Genomic DNA, 26,510 nt, shown 5'->3' on the forward strand with positions numbered 1-26,510 from the left:
CCCGTGTTTATAGCAACATGAATCGCAAAAGATGGAAACAAGTGGCTGTTGAGGCATAAGAAAATGTGGTTCGTATGTTATCCAGCCTTAAAAAGGAAGGAAACTGGACACACGGTGCAGTCTGGTTGAAGCTTGAGGGTGTGATGCGAAGTGAAATAAGACAGAAAGACAAAGGTTGTATGACTCCACGAGGTGCCTAGAGGAGCCAAGTTCATGGAGAAGCAAGGGGAGGGGTGATTTCCAGGGGCTGGGAACAAGGTGGGGAGGGAGGGTTTCAGGAGTCTGGAGACTGAGTTTTGCAAGATGCAAAGAGTTCTGGAGACAGATTGTGATGATTGCACAACAGTGTGAACTAAAAGGTGGTTGAAACGGTAACTCCTATGCTCTATTTTATCACACTTAAAAATTTTCTAAGTAAGAAAGCGAATAATATGACATGCCATGATAATGCATACCACTGTATATAATGCATATTGGTGGTCTGCATGTTTATGTCCCTCAGAACTCATGGTGAGATGTAACCCCCCAAAGTGATACCAGGGTATCAATATTAGGATATTAAGAGATGGGGACCTTTGGGAGGTGATTAGATCACAAGGGCGGAGCCCTCATGAACACGATTGATAGAAGGGACTCCAGAGAAATCTCTAGCCTTTCCACCAGTGAGAGTGCAGGGAGAGGCCGACTCTGAGCCAAGAAAGGGCCTTCACCGGAAGGTGATGGTGCTGGCACCTTCATCTCGGACTTCCCAGCCTCCAGAACTGTGAGCAATACATTTCTGATGTTCATAAGCCCCCCAGCCACAGTATTTATTACAGACTAAATCACATGAGTTTCTTTCTTCTGGAAGTTTCCTCTACCCTAACTAGTGCGGGGTTTCCAGCTGTCGGGCAGTAACCACGATGGCCGTGCTCCCCTTTAGGAACGCCTCAGCACCTAGATGGAATTGAAAGCCACGGGACTGAATAAGATGGTGCGGGAGGGGGAGAGGGGGAGAGAGAATGGAGCGCGCCTGTCAAGAAGGAAGCAGACAGCGGCTCTCCGACCCGAGCCAGGCCAATCCGTGCCCTTCCTTGGGAGCTTTCTCTCTGGGATGGAGAAGCTTTGCTTCTTCTCCACCCTGTGGAGGAAGTCAATTTGCAGGAGGAGAAAATGTCCTCCTCTGAGAGATGAGAGGTGGGGACTGAGCACAGGGGTCCCCAGCATCCCCTGACCCCCCTGAGGTTTGGTCATTGGGCTCTCACTTCCACGAACTGAGTCCCTCCCGACTCCTTCCAGGAAATCCCCATTTTGGCCACCTGGGTTCGTGTCGCTGTGACCAAAGCACAGTGCACCCACAAGCCTCATTCGGGGTCAACGTGAGTGAACAAAGACGGGCTGGGCGAGGTGCAGGTGAGCCCCCAGCACCGCTGTGCTCGCAGAGACATAGGGGTCCCGGGGCCCAAGCCCCAGGTGTCAGCCCCTCTCGTGTCCCCCCTGATGAAACCTCCCCGGCCACTGAGCGGCCAGGGCAGCTGCAGGGTGGGCAGAGACTTTGCAGCTGCTGTTCCATCACGGAGAAGTGTCCTGAGTCAGGGAGAAGGACACACGCACCCAGATCATTATGGTAATGAGCAGCCTGAGCAACTGGCTGGAGTCTTCAGCCTGGGCCGGGCGCAGGGCTGTGAGCTTTGTTCTAGGCTTCCTCGCCATCTCACCCCCTGAGGTCGTGCAGACCCGTCCTCAAGGTGTGAGCCTCCAGCCTGCCGCCCCGCATCCCCGGGACCCTGTGAGAAATGCAGAGTCCCCCCCACCCCCACCCCTACCCCGCCGAGTCAGAACGGGCACTTTAACCTGGTGCATAAGCGAGTCTGGCCCACGAGAAAGTTTGCAAAGACTTAGCATCAAACAAACTAAAGGACGCCCAGTCAAATTTGAATTCCAGGGAAACGATGAGTTATTCTTTAGGATGAAAATATGCCGATATTTACCCACAAAAAAATTATTTGTGGTTCAATACCAACGGAACTGTATGTCCTGTATTCTTATTTGCTGTATCTAGCGACCCTGCGTAGAGGACCCGGTGGGCGCTTTTAGGACACCAGACACCCTCCCTGCCACAGGCTTCCCCAGACTTCCACACTTCCTCCTTGCATCTCAGGCGCAGGGGTGGGGGCGGGGGGTGCAGGGGACTGAGGGGGACAGTTCCACCCCTGGGCTTTAGGAAGTGAGAGGAACACCTGCCGTAGGTCCAAGCTAATCAGAGCAGAATCACGTCCTGTGGCCTCTGTCTCTGGGTAGGATGTAGCCCCATTCGTGCCGGCGCGATAAAGAGGTGTTTTCAGTGGGGTGTGGACAAGTAAGTTTGTCCTGGCTCTCTTCCCAGAGGGCAGAATACAGGATGCGATGCTTGGGGTGGGGGCAAGTCATTTTGCCACCATGAGGGTGGCTGAGAGATTGAAGCAGAGAAACGTTCACCTCTAGTCCAGAAGGCTGACCTATCGCCTTCATAGTCCCGATAAAGATCAGATACGTGCTCGCTGCTGCATTCTTAATGGGTCTCATGTGACCGTCCGCACATCTCACCCACAGTTAATACCGAACTGAATGGTAAGCACCAGAGAATTCTGGCGAAAGTAGTTTTACGAGTAGGAATTCGAACGAGACGTCTACAATCACATCCTCCCTGCACATCCCCTCCTCCTGGAGCACCAGCTTCCTGCAGCCAACGCGCTGCGCTTTCTGCCCACGGGTCCTGTCCCTATACTGCCATGAAAACCCCTTTTTGCGCCAAGAACATCTCAAGAATTTCTTCTTGACTGTTAGCTTGTGGCCCCAGGTCAAGGGATACCAGTTTGAGGACAGATCCACACCACAGGCAGCAGGAAAGATGCATTTACTAATTTATTTCAGAGAGAGAGAGTGAGAGGACACGTATGCAAGCATGGGGCATGGGGAGGGGGGCAGAGGGAGAAGCAGCCCCCCACTGAGCAGAGAGCCCATGCGGGGCTTGATCCCAGGACCCTGGGATCATGACCTGAGCCTCGAGGGCTGATGCTTAACCAACTGATTGACACAGACGCCCCCTTCCCCCACCCCAGCGCCCTGTGACGTCTTTAAGTCCCTTTAAATCAAAGGGACCCTGGAGCTGGTCCCTTCCTCAGGACTTTCCTGCCGGCTGAGAAATCCTTCCTTAAGCTTAAGCAAGTTGGAACCAAGCTTTCAGGACTGGTAACTGAATGCATCTCAATGACTAGATAGAAACTCTCGCTGCTTCTATTTCACGCAGGAGAAAACTGGTGACAGGAGGGGAGCATGCGTGCCCCAGGCCAGCCTGCTGCCTAAGTCTAGTTTTGTCCACACTGGTAGTCATTTCCCTCTTCGCGCAGTTTGGGGAAGCTCGGTGCTCATGGTGCCGCTCATGTGTTCAAAGACGTTCAAATAGTATGGTCAAGTGGGGACAGGGATCTGAGAGCCGCTACTGAGCCCTCCCCCGCTGCTAGTCCTCTGCCCCAGGCTCTGTCCTATCCTCCCAGCCTCTGCCTCTCCCCAGACCTGCTGAGCTGGGACTGGCTTTACACTGTGCTTTGTTTCCGAAAACTCTTGACCCCCAGAGAGGAAAAAGATTACCAAAAACAAAACAAGACACACACACCAAAACCAACCAACCAACCAAAAAACCAAAATAAAAACACAAAGACCCCTGTAAAGCCAAAAAGCTTTTAATGAACTTGATTTAAACATACGCAATGACTTTATTGTTTAATAAGAAAAACATATTCTGACTCCCTGGGTTTCATCCATTTCAAGTAAACTCTGCTGGAGGAGTAAATTAACAAGAGGGGGTGAGCGGTTGTCGGTGTGAACAAACCGTAGAGCCTGCTCACTTTCCTCTCCCGGCAGCGAATTGTTCTCAGAGCCATAAAAGCTCGTCATAAATGCCAAGTGGGTGTAAGGTTCTGAGAAACACTCCTCGTTGCTGCAGGACTCGTGTTTCCAATGACGGCGTATTTACCGCGGGCAGTTTTTCCTGGTGTTATCGCAGGACATGCGATGTTTCGAGTGGCTGGTCCCACGTCTGGGGCCAGAGGAGGGCGGGACCCAGTCTCGGTGGACGCGAGGGGCACTGCCCCCGACTCAGGACGCCCCCGCCCTGGTCCTCCGCCCTCCTCCTTGAGGATGTCCAGCGTGGTGGAGAGAGACGTCGAACCTCGGCAGGCGTCTGTAGCATGGCACAAGACGGCACACGAGGTCCTCAGGATCCCCAAGCAAGGGGCACTGGGGAAGGGCCACATCACACAGCGACCTGTATTCCATATTTATACAAGAAAATTATTTTATTTATTTATGTATTGATTTATTTTTAATTTTTTTTTAAGATTTTACTTATTTGTCAGAGAGAGAAAGTGAGCGTGCACACAGCAGGGGGAGCGGCCGGCAGAGGGAGAAGCAGGCTCCCCGCTGAGCGAGGAGTCCCATGCGGGACTCAGTCCCAGAACCCTGGGATCATGACAGTAGCTGACGGCACACGCCCAACCGACGGAGCCACCCAGGGGTCCCAAGAGTGTTATTTTCAAGCTTGGTTGGAATTCTTTCTTGAAAAATGAAACTAAATATTATTTTCCAAAGAAAATTGATCATTATATATGGATCCCATACCAGAGGATTGGCCTTCTTGCTCAGAGTGGTTAGTGCTGTGCGAAACCAACTTTGCTGACACCCTGATCTTGGGTGTCTGGCCTCCAGAACTGGGGGGGGTAACTGTGCTGTTGAAGCCCCGAGGTCTGGGACGGCGCCCATGGACTCACACACCACGACCACAGAAATCACGAACGGCCCCGGCACACAAGCGACCCCCGTCCTTTACCACCGCTTCCTCAGCCGCTGGCCACCCTGTGCTGCACTCACCTTCCAGCCCTCCTGAGGTGCCCTGGGACCAGTCCTCCAGAACCTTCCATCAGCCTGACTTTGGTTCCAACTCTTAGCCCAGCGCATCTCACTGACTTCACCTCCAGGACCCTCCAACTCTAGCCTCCCGAGACAAGACACGGGGGATGAAAGCTGAGAGAACCGCCCACAGCTGTGGCCTCCGAGAGGCTGCGTTTGCTCTGGGCAGATGTGTGGAAACAGCTGGGCAGAACTTCCCAGGGAATTCTCTGGGTTGGCAGGTGAGGTCTGCTTGGCTCCCTTGGTCTGGCGGCCTGCTCACCGTCTGCCTGCCCAGGCTCTCCTGGCCAGCGGAAGACCCGCCACCTGGGCCACACAAGGGCCACAGGGCGGAAGAGCGGGCTTGCCGCACCCGCTGCTGGTTGTGTCTCTCTCAGTCTGTCTCCTGGGGCAACCTCAATCGTCCCAGCTGTAAAATGGGCTGATGCTTTGATCTGCTCTGCAGCTCCAGAGAGAGCGCGTAGGGCGGAATAACATAATAGGCAGTGTGTGCCCCTCATTAAGCAATTCATTCATAATTTAACTGTTCATTCCTGAGGGTTTCCTGGGGCCTGGCGAAGATGACTCACACTCACAATCCAGCCCCCAGGAGCTGGGGTGCAGACTGGCTGGCTGGCTCCGTACTCACTCATCCATCACCCGTTTATCCAATAAACATCACCTGAGCCTGCGGGTGCTGGGGGCTGGACACCCAGGCATGAACCGAATCCCCTCCCCACCCTGGAGAATCTCCCTGCTTTAAAGCACCGTACAAAGGAGAAAACGTTAATTATTATTTTGAGTAATAATTATAGCGGTGCTACAAAGGAGCCCAGGAGCTTTGGTAGGATAAGGGCCAGATCTGCTGCCAAAAGAATTTTTGCCCTCAGGCCTGGGAAGTAAGGTTAAGAACCACTTTCCTTAGGGACGCCTGGGTGGCTCAGTGGGTTAAGCCTCTGCCTTGGGCTCAGGTCATGATCTCAAGGTCCTGGGTCTAGCCCCACATCCCAGCTCTCTGCTCAGCGGGGAGTCCACTTCCTCCTCTCTCTGCCTGTCTCTCTGCCTACTTGTGATCTGTCAAATAAATAAATAAATAAATCTTTAAAAAAAAAAAAAAAAAAAGAACCACTTTCCTTCAATCCTTATTCACTCACCCAGGCAGGCCCCACGCTGGGAGCTCTGACGACTGGGTCTCTGTGATTGAGGTGCTCGCCCGACGATGAGCAGGGCAGATACAAAAAAATAGTCCAAGCACGAGATGGAGAGAAGGGGTACTGTGGAAGCTCGGATGAGGAGCTTCATCCAGATTTATTGGGGTGGGAGTTATCTAGGAAGGCTTCCTGGAGGAGGTGGCATCTAAATGGCTTGCTGAGGACCATATGATGTTACCAGGTGAAAAAGTGGTAGAAGGACATCCAGGGAGTCATTCCTTCTTTCCATTCCTCACCAGCATTTATGGTGCCCTCGGGCGCTGGAGGAACAGCGCTGTGTGTGGACACTACCCGGGTCATCAAGATGGTGTGACATGAATGGCTACTTAATCTGTGAGGCCCAGTGCACGATGAAGATGCAGAGCCCCACGTCTAAAAGGGGTCGGGGCGCCTGGGTGGCTCAGTCCGTTAAGTGTGGGGCTCTTGATTTCATCTCAGGTCATGATCTCAGGGTCTTAAGACCAAGACCCTGCACTGGGCTCTGACTTCAGCAGAGTCTGCTTGAAATTTTCAGTCTCCCTCTACCCCCCCCCCCTGCTCACACATACACACTCTCTCTAAAATAGTAAATAACCGAATAGAATTTTATTTTTTGAGATTTTATTCATTCATTTGGCAGAGAGAGAGCACAGGCAGCGGGACAGGGGGGATCAGCGGGAGCCTGAGGAGGAGCTAATTCCAGGACCCCGGGACCACGACCTGAGCAGAAAGCAGACGCCTAACTGCCTGAGCCACCCAGGCGATCCTAAATAAATAAAATCTTAAAAAAAAAAAAAGTGACCTGTACCCATGAATTACGCAAGACAGGAGTAGACAATGTTCTGTGAGAAAGTAAGCTGTTTTTATTATATGGAGCGGGAAGCGTGGGGGCTGGTGTTCAACTTTGCAACTGGGCTGGGCTTGCATTTATCAGTTACCTTAACTGTAGGTAAAGTTAAAAAAAAAAAAAAAAGCAGTGTTTATCAACTTCCTCTCCACCCTGCAGGATGTTAAGGGCTTTGCATGTATTCACCCGTGCGGCTGCACAAGGACCCTGTGAGCGGTGACTATTGACCCACTGCACCGAGGAGGGCTTGTTAAAACAAAGCGCGGGGTGGGGGGGGGGGGACACCTGGGTGGCTCAGTGGGTTAAGCCTCTGCCTTCGGCTCAGGTCATGGTCTCAGGGTCCTAGGATCGAGCCCCACATTGGGCTCTCTGCTCAGCGGGGAGCCTGCTTCCCTCTCTCTCTCTGCCTGTCTCTCTGTCTACTTGTGATCTGTCTGTCAAAAAAAAAAAAAAAACTAAAAAAAAAAAACCCAAAAACAAAAAACCAAAGCGCGGGGCCCATCCCCGGCGTTTCTCAATCAGTTGGTCTGAGGTGGGGGCCGAGAGTTCGCATTTCCAACCAGCCCCGGGGGCGATGCTGTGTGGCTGGTCTGGGACCTGACTCGGAACCCTTGGGCCACTGTGGTGGAGCACCGCGATCACGCCTGAAGGAACGCGGTACTGGGCGGCGGCTGGGGTGAACCTGCTCCCTGCAAGTGGCCGGCCTCTGGGAGAAGTTGCTGCATCTCGCGCTCCGTCTCCCTGCCAGGCCCATGCCCTGGCTCGGGCCCACTCGGGCCCACAGTCCTTCTGAGGGCACCCTCTGCTGATGTGCACCAAGGCACCACCTAAACTAGAGGAATGCTGATCTGAAGGGGTCGGATTATGCCAGATCTTGCAGGCCAGAGTCAAGAGTCTGCGCTGAAGGGTTTTAAGCAAGGGTGACATGATCCTTTAAGATTTAAGAACCCTCTGATGGATGGAAAACCAGAATGCGATATCCTTACACCTAACGAATTATTAACCAGTCTTAAAAAAGAAGGTAATTTGGACACGCACCACGTCACAGGTGAACGCAGAGAACATTGTGCTACATGCGGTCAGCCCGTCCCAAGAAGACATACAGCCCAACGCCACCCATACGGGGTACCGGGGGCTGGGGCAGGCGGAGGGAGGGAGAACTGGGCGGACTTCCAGATCTGCGAGGGCAAGGGAGTTCTGGAACAAACAGGAGCGCTGCTCCTGGAGCAGAAAGGAGGCCGGAGGGCTGGAACTCACGAAGCGAGAGGAACGAGGGGCCGACCGGGGGGCCGGGCGGGAAGCTCGCATTCGGCCACCGACCGCAGGTAAACCTGGGGGAAATCACCGTCCGTTCCAGCAACGGGAGGTGGGACGACGTCCAGCGCTGCGCCCGGCCCACGCGGCTTGTGGGAGCTTCGGCCCATCTCCTCCCGCCCTCCCGCCCTCCCGCTTCCGAGGTGGGGAAACTGAGGCAGGGCCCTGTCCGATGGGGGCACGCCAGGGACGTGTGGCGACAGCACCGTCTCCCGATTCACGCAGGAGCGGACCCCGAGGCCAGACGCTGTGCGCCGGGCTCCCGCCGGGGAAGCCGCACCACGGCGCCCAGGTCGGCCCCAGCCAGGCGCGACCCGCTGCGCGCCGGCCTCGGACCCTGGCAGCGCCGACCGGGCAGACCCGTTCTCAAGGAGACGCACCCCGCAGGCCTAAAGGGCGCCGAACTCTGGCGAGGCCCCTCCTCCTCGCCTGCCCGCCGCGACAGCCCGGGGATTTCATTTCCCGAGCACCCGCCGGCATCCAACCTCCATCTGTTTCGGGACAACGCCGCCTAGACCGCTCCTCCTCTCCCCCTCGGCCTCCCCGTCGGCACGTCTGCGCATGTCCGCGCCCGCGCGCGAGCCAATGGGGGGGGAAAACCCTGCAGGCATTCTGGGAAATGTAGTTCCAAGCCTAGCGCGCTGAGAGGCCCTCTTTCCTTGGACTAGTAGGCCGCGGGCCGTCCTCGACAGCCCTTGGAAAGTGTAGTTCAGAGCTATCTGGAGACGGGCGTGCGAAGTTCGTCACGGCGAGCTGCTAAAGGGAAGCGTCCTTTTGCCGCGATGCTTCCTGGGAAATGTAGTTCCGGGTGAGGCCGGTGGGGGCGGGCGGAACGGAAGGCTCGGTGCCTGAGTGTTGGGGGGAAGGGGACGGATGAGTTTGGCGCAAAGCCTGCCGGGGCATGGAGTCCAGGTGAGCTTTGTGCGCATGTGCGACGAGTGAGGGGGCTTGGGGGGCCTCGTCTGGGAGAGTGAGGTGAGCGATGGGGGGCAGGGAGGGTTGGGGGGCGGTTGGACGCGCTTTGGGGAGAGTGGGGCTGGAGGCCGAAGGACCGAGGGGTGGAGGAGTGGGGGGAGGGGAGAAGAGGGGGGGCCGAGCGAAGCGGGAGGTAGGCCCCCCCGGATGGGAGCGGGAACGGGAGGGGGAGGGGCCGGGGGAGGGTCGGGAAGTGGGAGGGGTCTGCGGCCCCGCGGGGTGGAGGACGCCGGGGGAGTGGAGAAGCGGGGGCGAGAAGCGGGGGCGCGGAGCGGGGGAGGGCCCCGGAGGGGGAGGGGCGGGGAGCGGGGGCGCGGAGCGGGGGAGGGCCCCGGAGGGGGAGGGGCGGGGAGCGGGGGAGGGGCCCCGGAGGGGGAGGGGCCCCGGAGGGGGAGGGGCCCCGGAGGGGGAGGGGCCCCGGAGGGGGAGGGGCCCCGGAGGGGGAGGGGCCCCGGAGGGGGCGGGGCCCCGGAGGGGGCGGGGCGTCTGAGCGTCGGAGGCTGAGGCCGCCCGCCGCGCTCAATCTCCCGGTGCTGGGCGCCCGCGCCTGGGCTGGGTGCGCGGGAGGCGGTTGGCCGGCGGCCGTCCGGGGCTCAGGCTGGGCTCGCCTGCGGGAGCTGCCCCCGGCCGGCCCCCGTCACCCTGCGGGCCCCCTCCTCCGAGGCTGGCGAGGTGCGGGTGCCGGCGCCTGGGGCTCCCCTGTGCTCGAGCCCTCGCTGGCGCGGCCGCTGCGCTCCGCATCTGTTTTCCTCGCCCCTCGCCCTCACGCGGCGACGCTCGCACCTGTCGGGTTTTCCGGCCCATTTTACAGCCCGGGCGATGGGGACCCCGTGTGTAACAGGTGCTGGTGTACCGTGTGCGAGCACGGACCGCTGGGCGGCTGCAGAGCTGGGACTTGCCTCAGAGCCCTTGCGCCCCGACTATGTCCCGTGGGCCCGTGGCTCTCAGCCCCGGGGCTGGGGGCCCGTATTCTGCTTCTCTGGGGAGACGCGGCGATATTTGGAAGCCTGTGTGGTGGTCACAGCTGGGGTTTGGGGAGACGGCCGCTGGCTTCGGAGATGCTGAGAGACCTTTCGCGTGGCATGGGACGGCGGCCGCACCACAGAAGGATCCGGCCCCACGTGGGACTGGTGCTGAGGTTTGGAAAACCTGCAGTGGACACTCAAGTTTTCCCTGAGCGCTTACTGGATCCTGGGCCACTTCTCGGTCACGACCCTGGCAACCCCATGCGGGGAAGGAGCTGTTATCTGGCCTGGTTTCCAGGTGGAGAAATTCAGTCCACACAGGGCAAGTCACGGGTCCAAGGTCATGCACTGGATAAATGGCCGAGCTGGAAATGGAAGCAGCTAAGGCTCCGAGCCCACCCCATAACCCTTTAGTTAATCCAGCGCGCTGTGCAGAGGTGCTGGGTGCGACCAGCATGGCCTCTGGGGTCCCACAGTTCCAGTTTGAATCCTGCCTCTGAGTGATCCTGTTGCCTTCTGGTCGTGCCCAACCTGCAGGGCTGTTGGGGTGCTTGGGTGGGGCATTGTGAGGCCGAACCTGCTCAGCAGCTGTCTCCTGAGGCTTCCAGGGTAGAGCTCAGCACTCTGGCCGCCCCAGGAGGCACCGACCAAAGTGGAGGGTAAGGATTGGTTCACCTGGCGGAACGAGCTTCTTTATTGCTTCCTGGGTGGTCGACCCAGAGAAAAGTCCAGCTGGCCCTGCTCTCCACTCACTGTGGACAGCTGGTGGCTAACCCGTGAGCCCCCTCCCCCGCAAGACTGCAGGACCCTTCCGCGTGATGCCTGAGCCTTGGCTCTGTCAGGTCAGATTCCAGTCCGGTCCGGGGGGATCTATCTCATAGCAAGCGGGCTTCTCTGCGTCTTTGGAGACTCAGCTCTGGCCTGGGTCTTCTGGGAAGCCTTCCCTGCCACCCCAGGCTCGCCAGCCCTTGAACGGAGGGATGGGTGGGTAGGTGATGTTGCAGACTGGCTGTGGACCAGGCAGACAGGGGTGTGAGTTTAGGCTCTGTGACTTACTAGCTGAGTGACTTCAGGCAAGATGTCTTCATCTTCTCCATTGGCAAAATGGGGGCGATAATACTAAAATCCCATAGAACTGATCATCCCGTAAATTTTCTTTGAGTGCCAGCCAGCACGCTGGGCTCTGTGAATGTGGTCTCTTGCTCTCCTGAAGCGTCAGTCCTCATGAAGGAAGACAGCACACAAAGAAAACCCTTGTCTTGTTAAACGCTAAAGAAAATTAGTAAAGGTGACGGGATAGTAACTGCAGGGTAGGGTGTGTGGATGCTGTGTTAATCGGACGGCTTGAGGAGGCTCCATAGGGGAAATTGCGTGGAGGCGTCAAAAAAGGGGAGGAGCCAGCTGAGTAAAGGGGAGGGGGTGGAGAGCAGGTACAAAGGCCCTGCGGTAGGACTAGCCTTGAGTCTGAGAATATAATCCAGGAGCTGGTGTGGTGGGATTAGAGAGAGCCAGGGATAGAACAGTAAAAGATAAGAAAGGTAGGCAGATGGGAGACCTTGTGTAGCAAGGAAGCAGCCAGAGGGTTTTGAGTGGGGAAGTGACATAATGTGATTTGCGTTGAGGGAAAAAAAACTGCTTCTGATTGTTGGGGGGTGATTTGCATCTAGGGTGGCAGGCTCAGGAGCAGGGAGATGATGCGGGAGGGTGTGGCGGCTGGCCCAACAGTGAGATGATGTCCATGGTCAGTGCGCAATTAAGAGCCAGGGCTTTGGACTTGGGCTATCCAGGGGACCTTTCAGCCCAGCCACTCAGAGCCTGTGTCCCAGAGCCAAGGATCCTGTCTCTTGACCTCCTTTGCTGCAAAATGCGGTTGGCCACAGAAGTTTCTCATGTCATGAGGAAAGTCGTTCAAACACAGACTTCTCTTTACTCTCAGTGGTCAGAGCCCTCGTCTGCCTCCTGCCTTGGGTCGCGAGAACTGTTCTGTAGTCCTGATCAGGAGCAAGTGTTGCAGCAACGAGGCCCCAAAACACAGTGGCTCAAGCCCAGTAGAAAAACTGGTTTCCTGACAGTGCAGGGTGTTCCAGCGTGGGTCAGTGCCGAGACCCACGGGGCCATCCAGGATCCCTTCTGTGTTGGTCTCCCACCATCAGGGGTTGGCAAACTTTTTCTGGAAGAGCCAGCAAGTAGATAGCTCTAGCCACGGGGCAGCTTTGCAGCTCTTCAGTCTGTGCCGGATGTCCGCAGCTCTGCCTTCCGAGCTCAGAAGCGGCCAGGGACGGAGCACGAGCAAGTAGGCATGGCTGTGTACCAATAAAACTTTATATAAAAAAAAAAAAAGCGGGTGACTGGATGGCTCAGTCAGTTAAGGCTCAGGTTGTGCCCCCGGGCTCCCTGCTCAGCAGGGAGCCTGCTTCCCCCTCTCCCCCTTGCTCCCTGCTTTCTCTCCTGCTACCTCTCTCTCTTGAATAAATCAATAAGAAATCCTCTAAAATTTTTTAAAAAGGAGGCACCTGGCTCCCCCACTTGGTAGAGCATGCGAGTCTTGATCTTGGGGTTGTAGGTCCAAGCCCCATAACCAAAAGATAAAATCTTAAAAAAACAAAAAAGAAAGATAGGCTGCAGGCCAGATCTGGCCCACAGGCAGCTGTTTGCTGACCCCAGTCCTGGTGGTTCTCAAGTGTGGTGAACTCAGGGCCCCTTTACATTCTTAACAGTTACTGGAGATCCCGAACCATCTTTACTCATAGCAGTTGTGTCTGCGGGTATGTAGCCTATTAAAGCGGAAGGACAAAGAAATTTCAAAGTATTTACTAATGCCTGTAGGAGTAGAAGTAATCAACATTTCGTATGTTGACTTAAATAACCTTTTTTTTTTTAATGGAAAATAACAGTGTTTTCCAAAACAAATAATGGGAAACACGGTCTTATTTTTCTGCGAATGTCTCCAATTCCTGACTTGAAAGAAGACGGCTTCCCCGTCCGGCCTGTGTGCGTGCGGCCTGTGGGAGACCCCAGTGCACCCTCAGATACCGTCTTGCCGTCATGATGGAACCGTTCTGACCTTGCAGTTCCCTGGAGGTCCCTGGACCACGGGAGAACCTCTCTTCTAGCCCGGGGTCTTTCAGCCTCAGTGCCGTCAACATTCGGGCCGGACCATTCTGTGCCATGGGGCTGCCCCTTGGGCCGTAGGACCCCCAGCTGCCTCCCCACCGCCGGACACCAGCAGCCCCGTTCCCCTACCCCCATCCAGCAGTCAGAAGTCCCCAGACCTCCCCGGCTGTCTCCCGGCGGAGACAAGGCCGTGTTGGGAACGGGGAAGAGGAAGTGGAGGGCACATGGCTTCCTTGGGGGGTGGGGGGGATTGCACAGAGGAGGAAGGGGAGAGTGGATGTGGGCCAAGTCCCGCAGTCCGCCACTTTGCCCGATCCCCGGACGTGACTGGGGGCCCACCCGTCTGCTGGATGGCGTGGGCGGCCGCGGGAATACCGAGCGGGCGCCTCAGCAGCAGACGCTGATTTCTCTCAGGTCTGGGGCTGGAGTCCAAGGTCAGGTGCAGGCAGATTTGTGTCCGCGCTCCGGGGGCCGCCTGCTTGTCTCCTCATGTGGCAGAGCACGTCCCGGGGGTGTCTGTTCCTCTAGCGGCACCGATCCCCTCGGATTCGGACCCCGGCCTCATGGCTTCTCTTCGTCTCTTTCTCCGTTTTTACGGAGATGTCATCAACATAGAACGTTGTGTTCAGTTACCCATGACCATCTGACCTGGGTACGTTGTGACGCAGTCACCGTGGTGAGTGCGGTTCACATCTGTCAACTCACGTCGTCACCCTTGTCCTTGCTGTGGTGAGAACGTGTAAGCTCACTCCCTAGCAGCGTCCGAGCAGACAGTGCCGTCTCGGGAGCCCCAGCTGCCACGCCGTACGGTAGAGCCCCCGCGGCTTCTAACCGAAGTTTGTGCCAGCTTCAGCCGAACCCACTTCCAGGCACCGGGGTGCTGGGTTAGAGCTCCGTGTGGGTTTGGGGGACGTGAATAAGGAAGCGGCTGGGGGGGGGGCTTTGGAGCGGGTGTGCTAGAGCACCTGCCGCAGGGGGCGCGGGGTCTGCGTGTCATCGGGCGAGCAGTCGCGGTGGCGATGGTGCCCGCGAGAGCTGCGGGATTTCTGAGCCCGGCCGGGCCGCACTGTTCCCGGCTCTCTGTGTGTTCACTCCTCACACGAAGCCGAGGGAGGACACTGAGGGGCAGTGGGGCCTGCGGTCACCCGCAGGGAGGGCACAGACAGGGCCGAAGCCCATGCTGTCCCAGGACAGGGTCCCATCTCCCCTCCTCCGGCACCTTCCTTCTCAGGTGCTCACCCTTGGCCTTGGAGGGGAAACTGAGGTGCAGAGAGGCACCACCACTTACTCCGGGTGCCTCGGCTCCAACCTGGGCGTGCGTGGGGTGCAGCCGGCGGGAGGCAGTGGTTTTCTGCATCACCGAGCCGGGCTCTGACCGTGCTGACTCCCCTCCCCACAGGCGCTGCTGTCCCCGCAGGACTCACAGAGCCCCATGGAGGTCCCGTCTCCCCAGCCCGTGAAGCAGGAAGGCCAGACGGCCGAGGGCCTGACCCTGGACTCGCCGTGGCACCGCTTTCGCCACTTCCACCTGGGCGACGCGCCGGGCCCCCGCGAGGCGCTGGGGCTGCTGCGTGCCTTGTGCCGAGACTGGCTGCGGCCCGAGCTGCACACCAAGGAGCAGATGCTGGAGCTGCTGGTGCTGGAGCAGTTCCTGAGCGCGCTGCCTGCCGACGTGCAGGCCTGGGTGTGCAGCCGGCGGCCGCAGAGCGGGGAGGAGGCCGTGGCCCTGCTGGAGGAGCTCTGGGTGAGCGCAGGGGTGGCGGGGGGCGGGGAGACCAGCTTCCCCCTCACCTGATTGGAGACCGGCCTCCCCCTGCTGCCCGGTGGAGGGCCGCTGGCCGGCCTCGGGGCACGAGGGAGAGCGGGAGGCTTTGGGGCGGGTGTGCGCGTGCAGAGGGGCCCCCGAGACTGCCCTCCCTCTGACTCTCATGGCAACTTTGGGGGTCTCCGCCCTCCAGTTGCATTCAGGAGGAGGATTCTGAGCCACCCGAAAGCCGTCTCCTCGCTCACGTTGGGGTTTGTCATGGCCGAGGGGCGCAGATCGGGTCGGCGGAGGAAGGAGCCACAGGGCCCCAGCCCTGGCCCGGAGCCTCCGGCCGCCCTCTCACAGGGCCACGTGGACGGCCTGAAGTCCTCCCGGCCACGGTGTGTGACTCGTGCCTGCAGTGTCGCCGGCCGGGGTGGCTCCCCGAGCCTCGGGACCCGGAGTTTGCTGGGCTCCAGCGTGCAGGCCTGACCCCCGTGCCCTCCAGCCCCTGTGGAGGCCGGGCAGACCCTGGGCGTCTGGAAGTCTCTGATACAAACTGTACCGTGGGACTGTCCAGTGTGGCCCAAGGCCCCCAGGCACGCAGACGCTTGTGTCAGGAAGGGTGCCCCCGGGCCTTACTGGTCACCACCTGGTGGCTGAGGGCAGACGCCAGCCCTCTCTTTGTGGGGGGCTACATGCTTTACTGAGACGGGGTCACCCGACCGGAGCCTGTGGGCCAGGCTTGCCCCCTGCCCTCCAGCTTTGTGGAGAGGGGCACAGCCAGGCCTGTCCATCCACGCGGTTCCTGTGGCTCTTCTGCCACAAGGCCGGAGGCAGGGCAGCGCGGACGCAGACCGATGGCTGCAAAGCTGGAAACCCTTACTCCTGCTCCGTCGCGGGAACAGAGTGCGGACCCCTGGCTTAGAGCTGCGCTGTCCGTGAGCGATAGGACGTGAGCCTGTGCGTAGCCCCAAACGTTCCAGTAGCACGGTAGAAAGGGTGGATTTAATTATTGAACTCAGTGTGTCCAAGCTCTTAGCGTCTTGGCAGTGGTGCGTGAGGCGGCTGAGCCGGCGGCCAGGGGTTGTGCAGCCCGCGGTCCCAGGCGGGGTCAGAGGCCGGGAGGGCTGAGGAGTCAGAATGACGGCAGGTCACCTGCTGAGAGCGCCCTGTCGGCATGCAGCCGTGGTCTCGTCTGTCCCTGTCTCCTTTCTGGCCCGGCTCCCTCTGATGCCCTCTCCCCTGCTTCCCGGGGCCCGCCTCACTCCTCCATTGCCTCCTCTCGCGGCCACTCGTCCGGGTCATCGTTCACCGCCGCTGCCCCCCTAACCCATGTCTGCAGAGCTGCACTGTGGAGCCCGCGCCAAGGAGACACCGGATGAGCTCTCCCGGGGTTCTGGCGGCCAGGAGCCCGACTCCCGCCAGGAGCCTCGGGTCTGGCTGGAACCTGGCTGCGTTCCCGCTGGCCGCTCCGGGGGGGCTCCGTCCCTGGGCCTCGCTCAGCCTCTGCTTCCAAGGCCATGTCTTTTCCTGCTCCCGACTCTTCCCGTGATGCTGGGGCTGTCCCCACACGTCAGCACCCCGAGCCCGGAGCGCAGGGTCCGTTGTGTCTGCCGCGGACGCAGGTGGGTGTCCGAGGAGTCGGAAAGGGTGTGGAAAGGGTGTCAGGGTCTCACCAAGTCGTGGTTCCTGGGGCTGCTCTGACAGCTCCCCTGTCTGCTGGGGTGTTCTCCTCTCCCCCTAAGAGCAGCCTCGGGCGGGGAGCCAGCCGGAGCGTCGCCGGACGGGGTGATGCGGTTCTGTGGGGTCGCGCTGCACCATCCCTGGCCCCTGGATGCCGCTTCCCCGTTGCTGTGGGGCGGACAGCTGTTTAAAGCAGAGGCGTGAAGAGTGGCGGTCGCCTGGGCATCAGGCCTTTGCCCTCAGACTGTGGCAGAGGGACCTGGAAACCTGGAGTCTGGGAAATGCCTCTGGGACGAGGGTGTCCGTGGGGCCCTGGTCCTCCGTATGCGGGCAGAGCCTTCCCTGGTGCGGCCCCGGACCCGGCTGCCAGGACCCCCAGGAGCTCCGAAGAGCCCCACTCCCGGGCCTCCCTCAGGCTCGGAGCCGGCTGTTACCAGCTGCAGGGGCCGCGGCCTCATTGGGCTGCTTTTGTTTAACATTTTATTTACAAAAGAGAGGGCGTGCAAGCGAGGGGAGGGGCAGAGGGAGAGGGAGAAGCAGGCTCCCCGCTGAGCAGGGAGCCCGACGGACAGACAGACGGATGGAGGAGGAGGGGCTCCATCCCAGGAGCCCGGGATCATGACCTGAGCACACGCTCAGCTGTTGAGCCAGCCGGGTGCTTGGCTTCCGTGTACTTTTAACTTTTTTGGGTGGGGGTGGGGTACAGTTCCCTGCCGGAGTCAGGACACGGAACTGTGCCGGCACCGCGGGGCCCGCGGCCACCAGCGTGCGGTGCGTCTCCTGGGGAAACTCCGCACGGTGCCTTTGAGGCAGACGCGTGAGGTCGTGTGTGTCGCGGTGGGTGGTTCCTTTCTCGCGCCGAGTGGCGTCCCGTGGTGGGGACACGCCAGCTTCTCTGTCCCTCCCCTGCTCAAGGACCCAGAAGTGGTCTGCAGTGCGGGGTGGTTTTGAATGCAGCTGCCGTAAGGACCGAGCTGTGTGTGTCCGTGTGGGCACAAGTGCTCTTTGTCCGGAGCCGTTGCCAGGAGCCCGAGGGCTGGGTTTCGAGGCCGGTGTGTTTGATTCCAGAAGCCTCCCGGCTGCTCCCTGAGGTGGCCGTGGCACTCAGCGTGGCCACCGGCAGCGTGCGGGCCTCCGTGGTTCTGAGGACTGTTCTTGGCTGCTGGGATCCCCGGGGGCCGAGGGAAATCCCTGCCTGGCCCAGCCGGCCTCGTGCAAATCCTTCCGTGCTGTGGCTCGTGTGGCAGTGACTAGAGTGTGGGTCCTCGAGTGCAGGGGCCGCGTCTGTCCCGTTCACGCCTGTGTCCCTGGTGCCTTCCGTTCTGTACATGGTGGGCGCTCGGAAGAGGGCTCGCCGGGAAGCGGCGGGTGACCCCCCAGACCACCTCCATGGGATGCAGGTGGCAGTGCGCGGAGTCGGTCACGTCTGTGGAGCGAGAGCCTGGTCCGTGCTGCAGGTGAGGGGAGACAGCCGGGGCGGGGCTGAACCGGCCGCGCCCAGTCCCCCGCGTCCGGTCGCAGGCACACAATAGCCAGGGGTCCGGCCCCGGCCAGCCCAGGAAACCCAAAGGAGAGCGGGCCGGCCGGAGGCGAGGAGAGTCCAGGCTGCGGTCAGTCACAACAGGAAACGCCTGCCGGCCTGGGCCTCCGGGGTCAGCACTCAGGGAGGGAGTCCTGGGGCCACGGAGGAAGAGAGCAGGGACAGCCAGCAGGGGAGAGGCTGGCGGGACCCGTGTGCAGGAGGGCAAGCCAGCTGTGGCCCCGAGAGTTGAAGGCGGGCTCGCTGGGCCCATGCATCTTGGGCCAGAGGGTGAAGCTACGGAAGAAAGACCCCCCCTCCCCCGCCGCCGTGGCCTGCGGGACCCCACGGGACCCTGTGGTCGGGCCTCCTGCCTTCGCTCCCCGCACCCACCACCTGGTGGGACCTGCAGGGTGGGAAGTGCAGACTTGAACCCAGGTGCCCTTGCTGCCCCAGGCGAGCAGTGCTGGTTCCCCGAGGACCCCTTGCCTAATACCACCTGCAGGTTCGGGGCTCCCCGGGGCCAGCCTGGGTTCAGTAATTCATGAGAAGGACTCAGGACTTGACAAGAGCTAGGGTGCTCCCAGTTCTGACTTGTTTCAGTGAAAAGACAAGAGAGCCTCAGGGCTGGGTTCAGGAGAGCTGCCATCCCGGGGGGTGCCGTGGGGACAGCGCCATGCTGACGAGGGAGGCTCCCAAGCCTGGTGTCCAGGCTTTTTACTGAAGGTCAGCTGTACAGCCACAAGGCCGACGCTAGTCTCCAGCGCTCTGGAGGCTAAGAGGCCCCCATGAATCCCGCTCTTAGCCCAGCCTGCTTGTCTCCACCCAGCCCTGAGGGGTCAGTGCCGCACAGTGTTACCCCGTCCCCCCGGTGATGGCACGCATCCCAGAGAAGTCAAGCCACTGGCCGGAGGTCACGGGGCTAGTTAGGGGCAGTGGGAGGAATGGAACCCACAGGCCCTGGCTCTAGATTCTGCTTCTGAGCCCTGCTGTACGCCAGAGACGGAGCCCCCACTGCCTGGTCCAGGGCCCGAGCCTCAGCCCCATGGCCCTTCTGCCTGGGTGTCTTGCTCTGTGCACAGTCTAGCATCCCATGTCTGGGACCCCAAACCAGAGAGCCCCAGGCCATCCAGAGGACGTGTGCGCCCTCGAATCACCAGGAGAGCCTGCCGGCGGTGCGGCTGCCCGGGCTGTGCTCGCGGGCGGGCTGACGCGGCTGCCGCAGAGGCCGGCGGGGCGGGCACCTGGCCCGTGTCCCGCTCCCGGGCGGCTGCGCCGTGCCAGTCCAGGTCAGGACCTGGGGTGAGACCGAGCGCCACCACAGCCCCTCCGCCCTGACCCCAGGGTGGGAGGTACCATGCTCGGGGTCCCACAGGCAAGCCTGTGGCTGGAGGCACCCAGGGACCTAGTCAGCCTCACACCGGACCCTGACTCCACACCTCGGTACGTGCTTAACTTGACCCCGTCCTTCAGGAACCGTTTCTTCATCAGAGCAGAGGCAGACGGTTTGACCCTTACCCTTTCCCCCGCCCGTCGCTCACTCGCTTGGCGCCTACAGAGAAGAGGCACCCGGTGTCGGAGCCCAGCCCTCTTCCATGGTGGCGGGAATGTGCCGTGGTGGGACAGGTCTGGCAGGTGAAGGTTAAACACCGGCCGCCCTGGGAGCCCATGGTCCCCACCTGGCATACGAGCCCACCAACATCTGTCCCTGATGCGAGCGACCCGGCAGCTGGGCGGCAGGCCGTGTAACCGGCGAGCAGCGGAAGTGACCCGGGCGCCCGCTGGAATAGAGAAGCGGCGTGGTCCAGCCTCGCGAGCGGACGCTGCTCAGCCGCACACGCCAGCTGCAGTGACCGTCGGAGACGCAACGCGGGAAGGGGGAAGGAGCCTGTGAGAAGGGGCTGTAGACTGCAGGATTCCGCTAATGCAGCTTCCAGAACAGGCAGACGCACAGACACAAGCCTGCGGGTTCCCCGGGGCTGGGGCAGGGAACGCGAGTGACTGCTACTAGGTCTGCGGTTTAGTTTGCAGGAGATGAAAATATCCTAGAACTGGGGGTGGTCGTATGCCCGTGAACGTGCTAAAGGCCACGGGATCGAATTCTCAGTGGGTGAATTCTGCAGGTGAATTACGCCTCGAGACAGTTGTCGTTAAAAGGATTGGCACCAGGATACACAGAAGGCAGGTGGGCCAGGCCCTCCCCTCCTGGAGCCCACGCTCTGTAGGCAGCAGAGGCATAGAAATGCCGGGGGCCGCTCAGCTGGCTGTCGGGAGGTCTCCTGAACGTTTCAGGACCAAGTGATAACAGCTCCAGACAAACTTCAAAAATCGAAGAAGGTGTACTTCCCAGCTCCTTCTGCAGGCAGAACCAAGGACGCTGCAAGAAAGAAAACTGGGGGCCAGCATCCTTAATCTCAGAATAATGGTGCTGCATGAAAGACCCCCCCACCCCAAGCCAAGAACAAGAGTACCTGTTGACTTTGTGGTTCTGTGTATGAAGTTTCTAGAACATGAAAACAGCTCTGCAGCGACAGGAAGTGCATCAGGGTTTGCTGATTCGTACTGTGGAGAGGCACGAGGAAACTTTCAGGGCCTGATACGCTTGCCATCTCGGCACTGATGGCGGTTATGGGAGCGTGTACGTGTTGAAACTCACTGGATCGTGTGCTTTAAATATGTGCATTTTTTTAATCTTTTATTTTTTAAAGATTTTATTTATTTGATAGAGAGAAACACAGTGAGAGAGGGAACACAAGCTGAGGGAGTGGGAGAAGGAGACGCACGCTTCCCGCCAAGCAGGCAGCCTGATGTGGGACTTGATCCCAGGACCCTGGGATCATGACCTGAGCCAAAGGCAGACTCTTAACAGCCACCCAGGCGCCCCTGAATATATGCATTTATAATGTGCATCCATATAACCTCCGTGTTGAATAGTACGGTGTGACAGGTAGCAGGATAGGGACCGTTCTTAAGTCACAGGGGCTGATAAACTTTTGTGTGGTAGCAACAATGGGGGCTCAGTCAAGTCTTGAAGGACATGTTGGAGGTAGACAGGGAAAGGGAGTCCTCTGGGAGAGGGAGTTCTAGGCAGAGGGAGCAGAATATGCCAAAGAGTGGAGGTTTGAGAGAACCTGGCATGCTCAGGGCATCATTAGCTTTCTACTGTGGACTTCCCGGAAGGGACCTGGCCAGAGGTGGGGCTGGAGGAGGAGGTGGGCAGGGCACGCTGGCCTGTGGGCCACAGCAGAAGCAAGTAGACGGTCGGCCCCTGTGGCACCATAACAGCCTGAGCCGCGTGAACGGTCAGGAATCCGTTTACAGTCTGCTGGAGCAGAGGTGACCACGCGGAGTATTCACCCTGCCGCCACCAGACACCGTGGGCGTTCCCAGGTCCCAGACGATGCACGTTTGGGAAAAGCTCCAGAAGCTCCCTGCAGAGTCGTCTTGCCGGCTGATAGGATTTTAGGCATCATTGACTTCCACCCTAAGTGTTGCATTTGAAAGAAGTAAATATGAGAAGGGGGTTGGGTGTATGGGACTCAGGAGTCAGCAGCTCTCCTTTGTTGGCACCAAGATTCTGATCGGTTCTCTGGGGACAAGGGCTTGAGAACAACGATAATAGCGTAAAGACACCTAGAATAGTTTGAAACATTTTCAGTAACCTTTGGTGTTCCTGGCTGGTGCACTCTGCTCAGAAATGGTCTACCATTTGATCAGGGAAAAGTTCCATTCCTGAACTTTATTTTTTTCCCGAGTTAGAGATAGCTTATGTGTTTTTCTCGTGTATTTTGTCAAGGAGTTTGCACTTTATCCGGAGGGCAGGAATTGTGAAGCGAAGGTAGGATTTAAAGCTGCTGTATCAGTTGTCCGTTGCTACGTAACAAATCACCCCAAACTTAGAGGCTTGCCACAACAAACGCTTGTTGTCTCACAATTTCTGTGGGTCAGGAATTTGGGGCCGATCTGAGTCAGGGACTCATGAGGGGCTTAGCTGGGGGCTGGAGGATCTGCTCCCCAGACGGGTCCCTCACCTGGTAACCAGCAGGACACCTGGTGGCCGGCGTCCCTCAGAGCACGTGGTAGGGCTTGACTGAACGTCGTGGGGCTCGCAGGGGAAATTAGAGCCTGTTGTTGTGTGTGTGTGTGTTGTTGTGTGTGTTCTCATTTCTGAGTGTGGTCTCTCATTTCAGGGACCAGCAGTGAGGGCACCTCAGGATGTGACAGAAGGCTCTGGGGTGAGCGCTGGAAAGGATGATGTTGGGATGATGCCCTTAGGTGAGTAGCTCACCCCTCCCCCACCCTGAGGGGTGTCCCCCTCCTGCTCATCAGTCATTTTCTCAGTGAACATTCCTGGTGTCCCTGCCATGTGCCAGGCCCTGAGCTGGGCACCCGGGCTGGAGATGGGTCAGACACGCCCTCACAGAGGGCACAGCGAGGTCTGACGGGATAGCGGGTGCCTAACACGCATCCCAGCTGTGGGTGTGTGCCGGGCACCATTCTGCCAGCTCTCTTGCTGCCTGTGTTGCCACGTGGGACTGTCACCCAGTACATCAGCAATTTTTTCCTCAAGAGAAGTCCACAGTTTGGGTTTTTATGACATGCCTGATTTGCAAACGTTTTTCACATTTTTAAGCACATTGCAGTGCACCAGGCCGACACCACCTCTGGCTGGCCTGCTGGGTACACTGTGCCCCCTGGGAGCCCATGCCCAGCAGACTGGAAACCCAAGGTCCAAGGAGCTCAAGCAGCTTGCCTGAGGCCACACAGCAAGTCAGGGCCAGAGCCAGGGTGGGGACGGTGGCTTCTGCCCCTGACAGGAGGTGTCTCTGCACCCAGGAGAGGTGGCCAGGACGCCAGGGCATGGGAGCTGGTGGCTGGCGCGGAGGAACTGTGTGGATGGGAGCAGGAGCTTCACGCTTTGCAGTTGCACTGAGGTTGTTTTTGTAAATTGGATCATGAGCTGGAGCGTATCCCCTCAGAACTCTATAGAGTTTAAAAACCTGGAGAAAGGAAATGTGAGGTTCATCTGTCCCCCCGACTTACCTGCCCATCCGTTTCCCCAGATCCCCACTCCGATGCCACGCATCACGCATCGTGTGGTCAGCCTGCCTGCTCGTTCATGCCTCTGTCTTCCCACTGTCCCCTCTTCTCCATCCACCCCCATGCCCCCTGCTGTCCATCCCTCCCTCTCTCCATTGTCCATCTGTTACTTTATTTTTTTTTTAAGATTTTTTTTTTTAATTTGACAGGCAGAGATCACAAGTAGGCAGAGAGGCAGGCAGAAAGAGGGGGAAGCAGGCTCCCCGCTGAGCCGAGAGCCCGACGCGGGGCTCAATCCCAGGACCCTGGGATCATGACCTGAGCCGAAGGCAGAGGCTTTAACCCACGGAGCCACCGAGGCGCTGTCCATCTGTTACTTTAAACCAGGAACTTTAAAAAAAAATTTTTTTTTTAAGATTTTATTTATTTATTTGACAGAAACAGGGAAAGAGGGAACACAAGCAGGGGGAACGCGAGAGGGAGAAGCAGGCTCCCCACTGAGCAGGGAGCCGGATGCGGGGCTCCATCCCAGGACCCTGGGACCATGACCTGAGCTGAAGGCAGACACCTAGGGACTGAGCCACCCAGGCGCCCCAGGAATCTTTTCTTAAAAGGTTTTAGTGAAAGAGAGCGCATTAGTGGGGGAGGGCAGGGGAGAAGTAGACTTGCAGCCGAGCAGGGACCCCGCCCCCAAGGGGGGGCTCAGTCCTAGGATCTGAGGTCATGACCCAAGGGGAAGGCAGATGCTTGACGGACTGAGCCACCCTGGTGCCCCACCGTCCATCCGTCTGCCCCCCCACCCCCGTCCACCAGTCCGTCCATCCGTCTGCCCCCCGTCCACCAGTCCATCCATCCGTCTGTCCCCCCACCCCCGTCCACCAGTCTGTCCATCCGTCTGTCCCCCCACCCCCGTCCACCAGTCCTCCATCCGTCTGCCCCCGCACCTTACCTTGCCCCAGCTCCTGCACCATCTACTCACGGACACTCCTGGACGCGCCGCCGCTCATCTGCGTCCTCATTCGCTGCTCCTCCCGCTCACCCGTGCCTGTGCGCCGCCTCCGTTTGTCAGGCACTGACTGCACTGTGCGGGTCCCCGCGACCCATCAGCCCCCCACTGTGCGGGTCCCCACGACCCATCAGCCCTTCCCCTGCCCCCCACTGTGCGGGGTCCCCGCGACCCATCAGCCCTTCCCCCGCCCCCCACTGTGCGGGGTCCCCGCGACCCATCAGCCCTTCCCCCGCCCCCCACTGTGCGGGGTCCCCGCGACCCATCAGCCCTTCCCCCGCCCCCCACTGTGCGGGGTCCCCACGACCCATCAGCCCCCCACTGTGCGGGTCCCCGCGACCCATCAGCCCCCCACTGTGCGGGTCCCCACGACCCATCAGCCCTTCCCCCGCCCCCCACTGTGCGGGGTCCCGGCGACCATCAGCCCTTCCCCCGCCCCCCACTGTGTGGGTCCCCACGACCCATCAGCCCCCCACTGTGCGGGTCCCCGCGACCCATCAGCCCTTCCCCGCCCCCCACTGTGCGGGGTCCCCGCGACCATCAGCCCTTCCCCCGCCCCCCACTGTGCGGGTCCCCGCGACCCATCAGCCCTTCCCCCGCCCCCATGGTTTCCCGACGTTAAGCTTTGCTCGGGCAGGGCCCTTCCTGACTGACACAGGCCCGACCCCCCGGCCTGCCCCCGCCCCCTGTGCCCTGCCCCACCCCGCCCTCACTCTGTGCCTTTGCCCGGCAGGAGATGCGGCCCCCGGGGTGGAGGTGCTGGCGACGGGGGACGCCCAGGCCACGCGCCCCTACAAGCAGGAGCCGGGCAGCCCTCCGCCGGCCCCCGCGGCGCCGCCCGCGCCCGGCCTGCCCCCCTTCCTGGCGGCGGCGGCGGCGGCGGCCCCGGCCCCGGCCCCGGCCCCGGGCACCACCTCCTGCCCCGAGTGCGGCAAGGCCGCCCTGAAGCCCGCGCACCTGCTGCGCCACCGGCAGAGCCACTCGGGCGAGAAGCCGCACGCCTGCCCCGAGTGCGGCAAGGCCTTCCGGCGCAAGGAGCACCTGCGGCGCCACCGCGGCACGCACCCCGGCGGCCCCGGGCCGGCCCTGCGCCCGCTGCCCGCGCGCGAGAAGCCGCACGCCTGCTGCGAGTGCGGCAAGACCTTCTACTGGCGCGAGCACCTGGTGCGTCACCGCAAGACGCACTCGGGCGCGCGGCCGTTCGCCTGCTGGCAGTGCGGCAAGGGCTTCGGGCGCCGGGAGCACGTGCTGCGCCACCAGCGCATCCACGGCCGCGCGGCGGGCGGCGCGGGCGCGTGCGTGGCGGCGGGCCCCGGAGGCGGGGGCCCCTTCCCGGCCTGGCCGCTGGGGTAGCAGACGCCGCGCCCGCCGCCCGGCCCCTCCCGGCCCGCAGTCCCCTGCTCCCGCGCCGGCTGCAGTCGGAACCTTTGCTTCCTCGGCTCCTGCTGTCCCGGGCCACACGCCCCTATCCGGTTCTCTCGGCCTGCCAGGCCGTCCCACTCCGTGCGGGTGCGCCCGCGAGCCCCTCCGCCCCCGTCCTCTCCACCTGCCGCGCGGGGCCCAGGAGAGGAGCGCGGGGCAGGGGCGGAGCGCGGCCCCGGATCCAGAGGAGGCTGGAGGAAGGAGATGTCTTGTCCCTAGGAGACCCCTCCCCACGGGGCGGGGGTGGGAGGGGGAAGGGGTGATGGTTCTGACAGGATGGGCTGGGCTCTGCTCGTGGGCTCCTTTGGCTCGCCCCTCTCGGCGGCCAGAAGGGTACGTGATGGACAGCGATGCTCGCTCCGGGGAAGCACCGCGGAGACCACAGTTCACCAGCATCTGGAGAGTAATAAAGTTACTGATGAGAGGTGCCCAGGCAGTCCCGGGTTCTGTGTAGGCCGGCCTCACCTCCAATGCCCGTGTCCTGGGGGGACCTTGGGCACCAGTTCCTCGTCCTTGAGCCTGGAGAGGAGCTGTCCAGAGACGGGTTTCATCCAGCCCTCTGGGGGCCCAGGAGCAGGTGTCTCCACTGCCGTCCTTAGAGCCGGAACGATGCTCGATGGAGGGACTGGCTTGGTGACAGACCCACTTGGGTTCTAATCCCGGCCTGTGGCTTCCCGGCTGCTCGACCTTTCATACCCGCTCTGGGTCTCGGTGTCCACATCTGTAAACAGCAGTGGTTCCTACGTCCATTGCCAGAGTCTTCCTTGGGGGAGGCACCCATTC

At 60.2% G+C, this 26,510-nt stretch overlaps 1 protein-coding gene across 5 annotated transcripts; it reads left to right on the forward strand.

Moving 5' to 3' along the window:
- The first annotated feature begins 7,873 nt into the window (after nucleotides 1–7,873).
- On the forward strand, nucleotides 7,874–25,799 carry ZNF444 (zinc finger protein 444). Of its 5 annotated transcripts, none has more exons than XM_080827763.1 (4): nucleotides 7,874–8,267; nucleotides 14,710–15,054; nucleotides 22,450–22,534; nucleotides 25,039–25,799. In XM_080827763.1, exons 1-4 carry the CDS (start codon nucleotides 8,016–8,018, stop codon nucleotides 25,656–25,658), a joined length of 1,302 nt encoding a protein of 433 aa, XP_080683889.1. In that variant the 5' UTR covers nucleotides 7,874–8,015; the 3' UTR covers nucleotides 25,659–25,799. The 5 variants fall into 5 exon arrangements, with proteins under 5 accessions (XP_080683889.1, XP_080683893.1, XP_080683892.1 ...); XM_080827766.1 differs by lacking the exon at nucleotides 7,874–8,267 and adding an exon at nucleotides 8,943–9,064; XM_080827764.1 differs by lacking the exon at nucleotides 7,874–8,267 and adding an exon at nucleotides 9,072–9,168.
- The last annotated feature ends 711 nt before the right edge of the window (nucleotides 25,800–26,510 follow it).

Source organism: Martes martes, assembly GCF_963455335.1.
Source record: "Martes martes genome assembly, chromosome: 17".
Classification (NCBI taxonomy): Eukaryota; Metazoa; Chordata; class Mammalia; order Carnivora; family Mustelidae; genus Martes; species Martes martes.

Excerpts from the sequence above, each read along its gene's own strand:
- ZNF444 (XM_080827763.1), top strand. The coding sequence starts at position 8,016 with ATGCGGTCAGCCCGTCCCAAGAAGACATACAGCCCAACGCCACCCATA. Across the intron at positions 15,055-22,449 it reads CCCTGCTGGAGGAGCTCTGG|GGACCAGCAGTGAGGGCACC; the intron begins GTGAGCGCAGGG and ends CTCTCATTTCAG. Across the intron at positions 22,535-25,038 it reads TGTTGGGATGATGCCCTTAG|GAGATGCGGCCCCCGGGGTG; the intron begins GTGAGTAGCTCA and ends TTTGCCCGGCAG.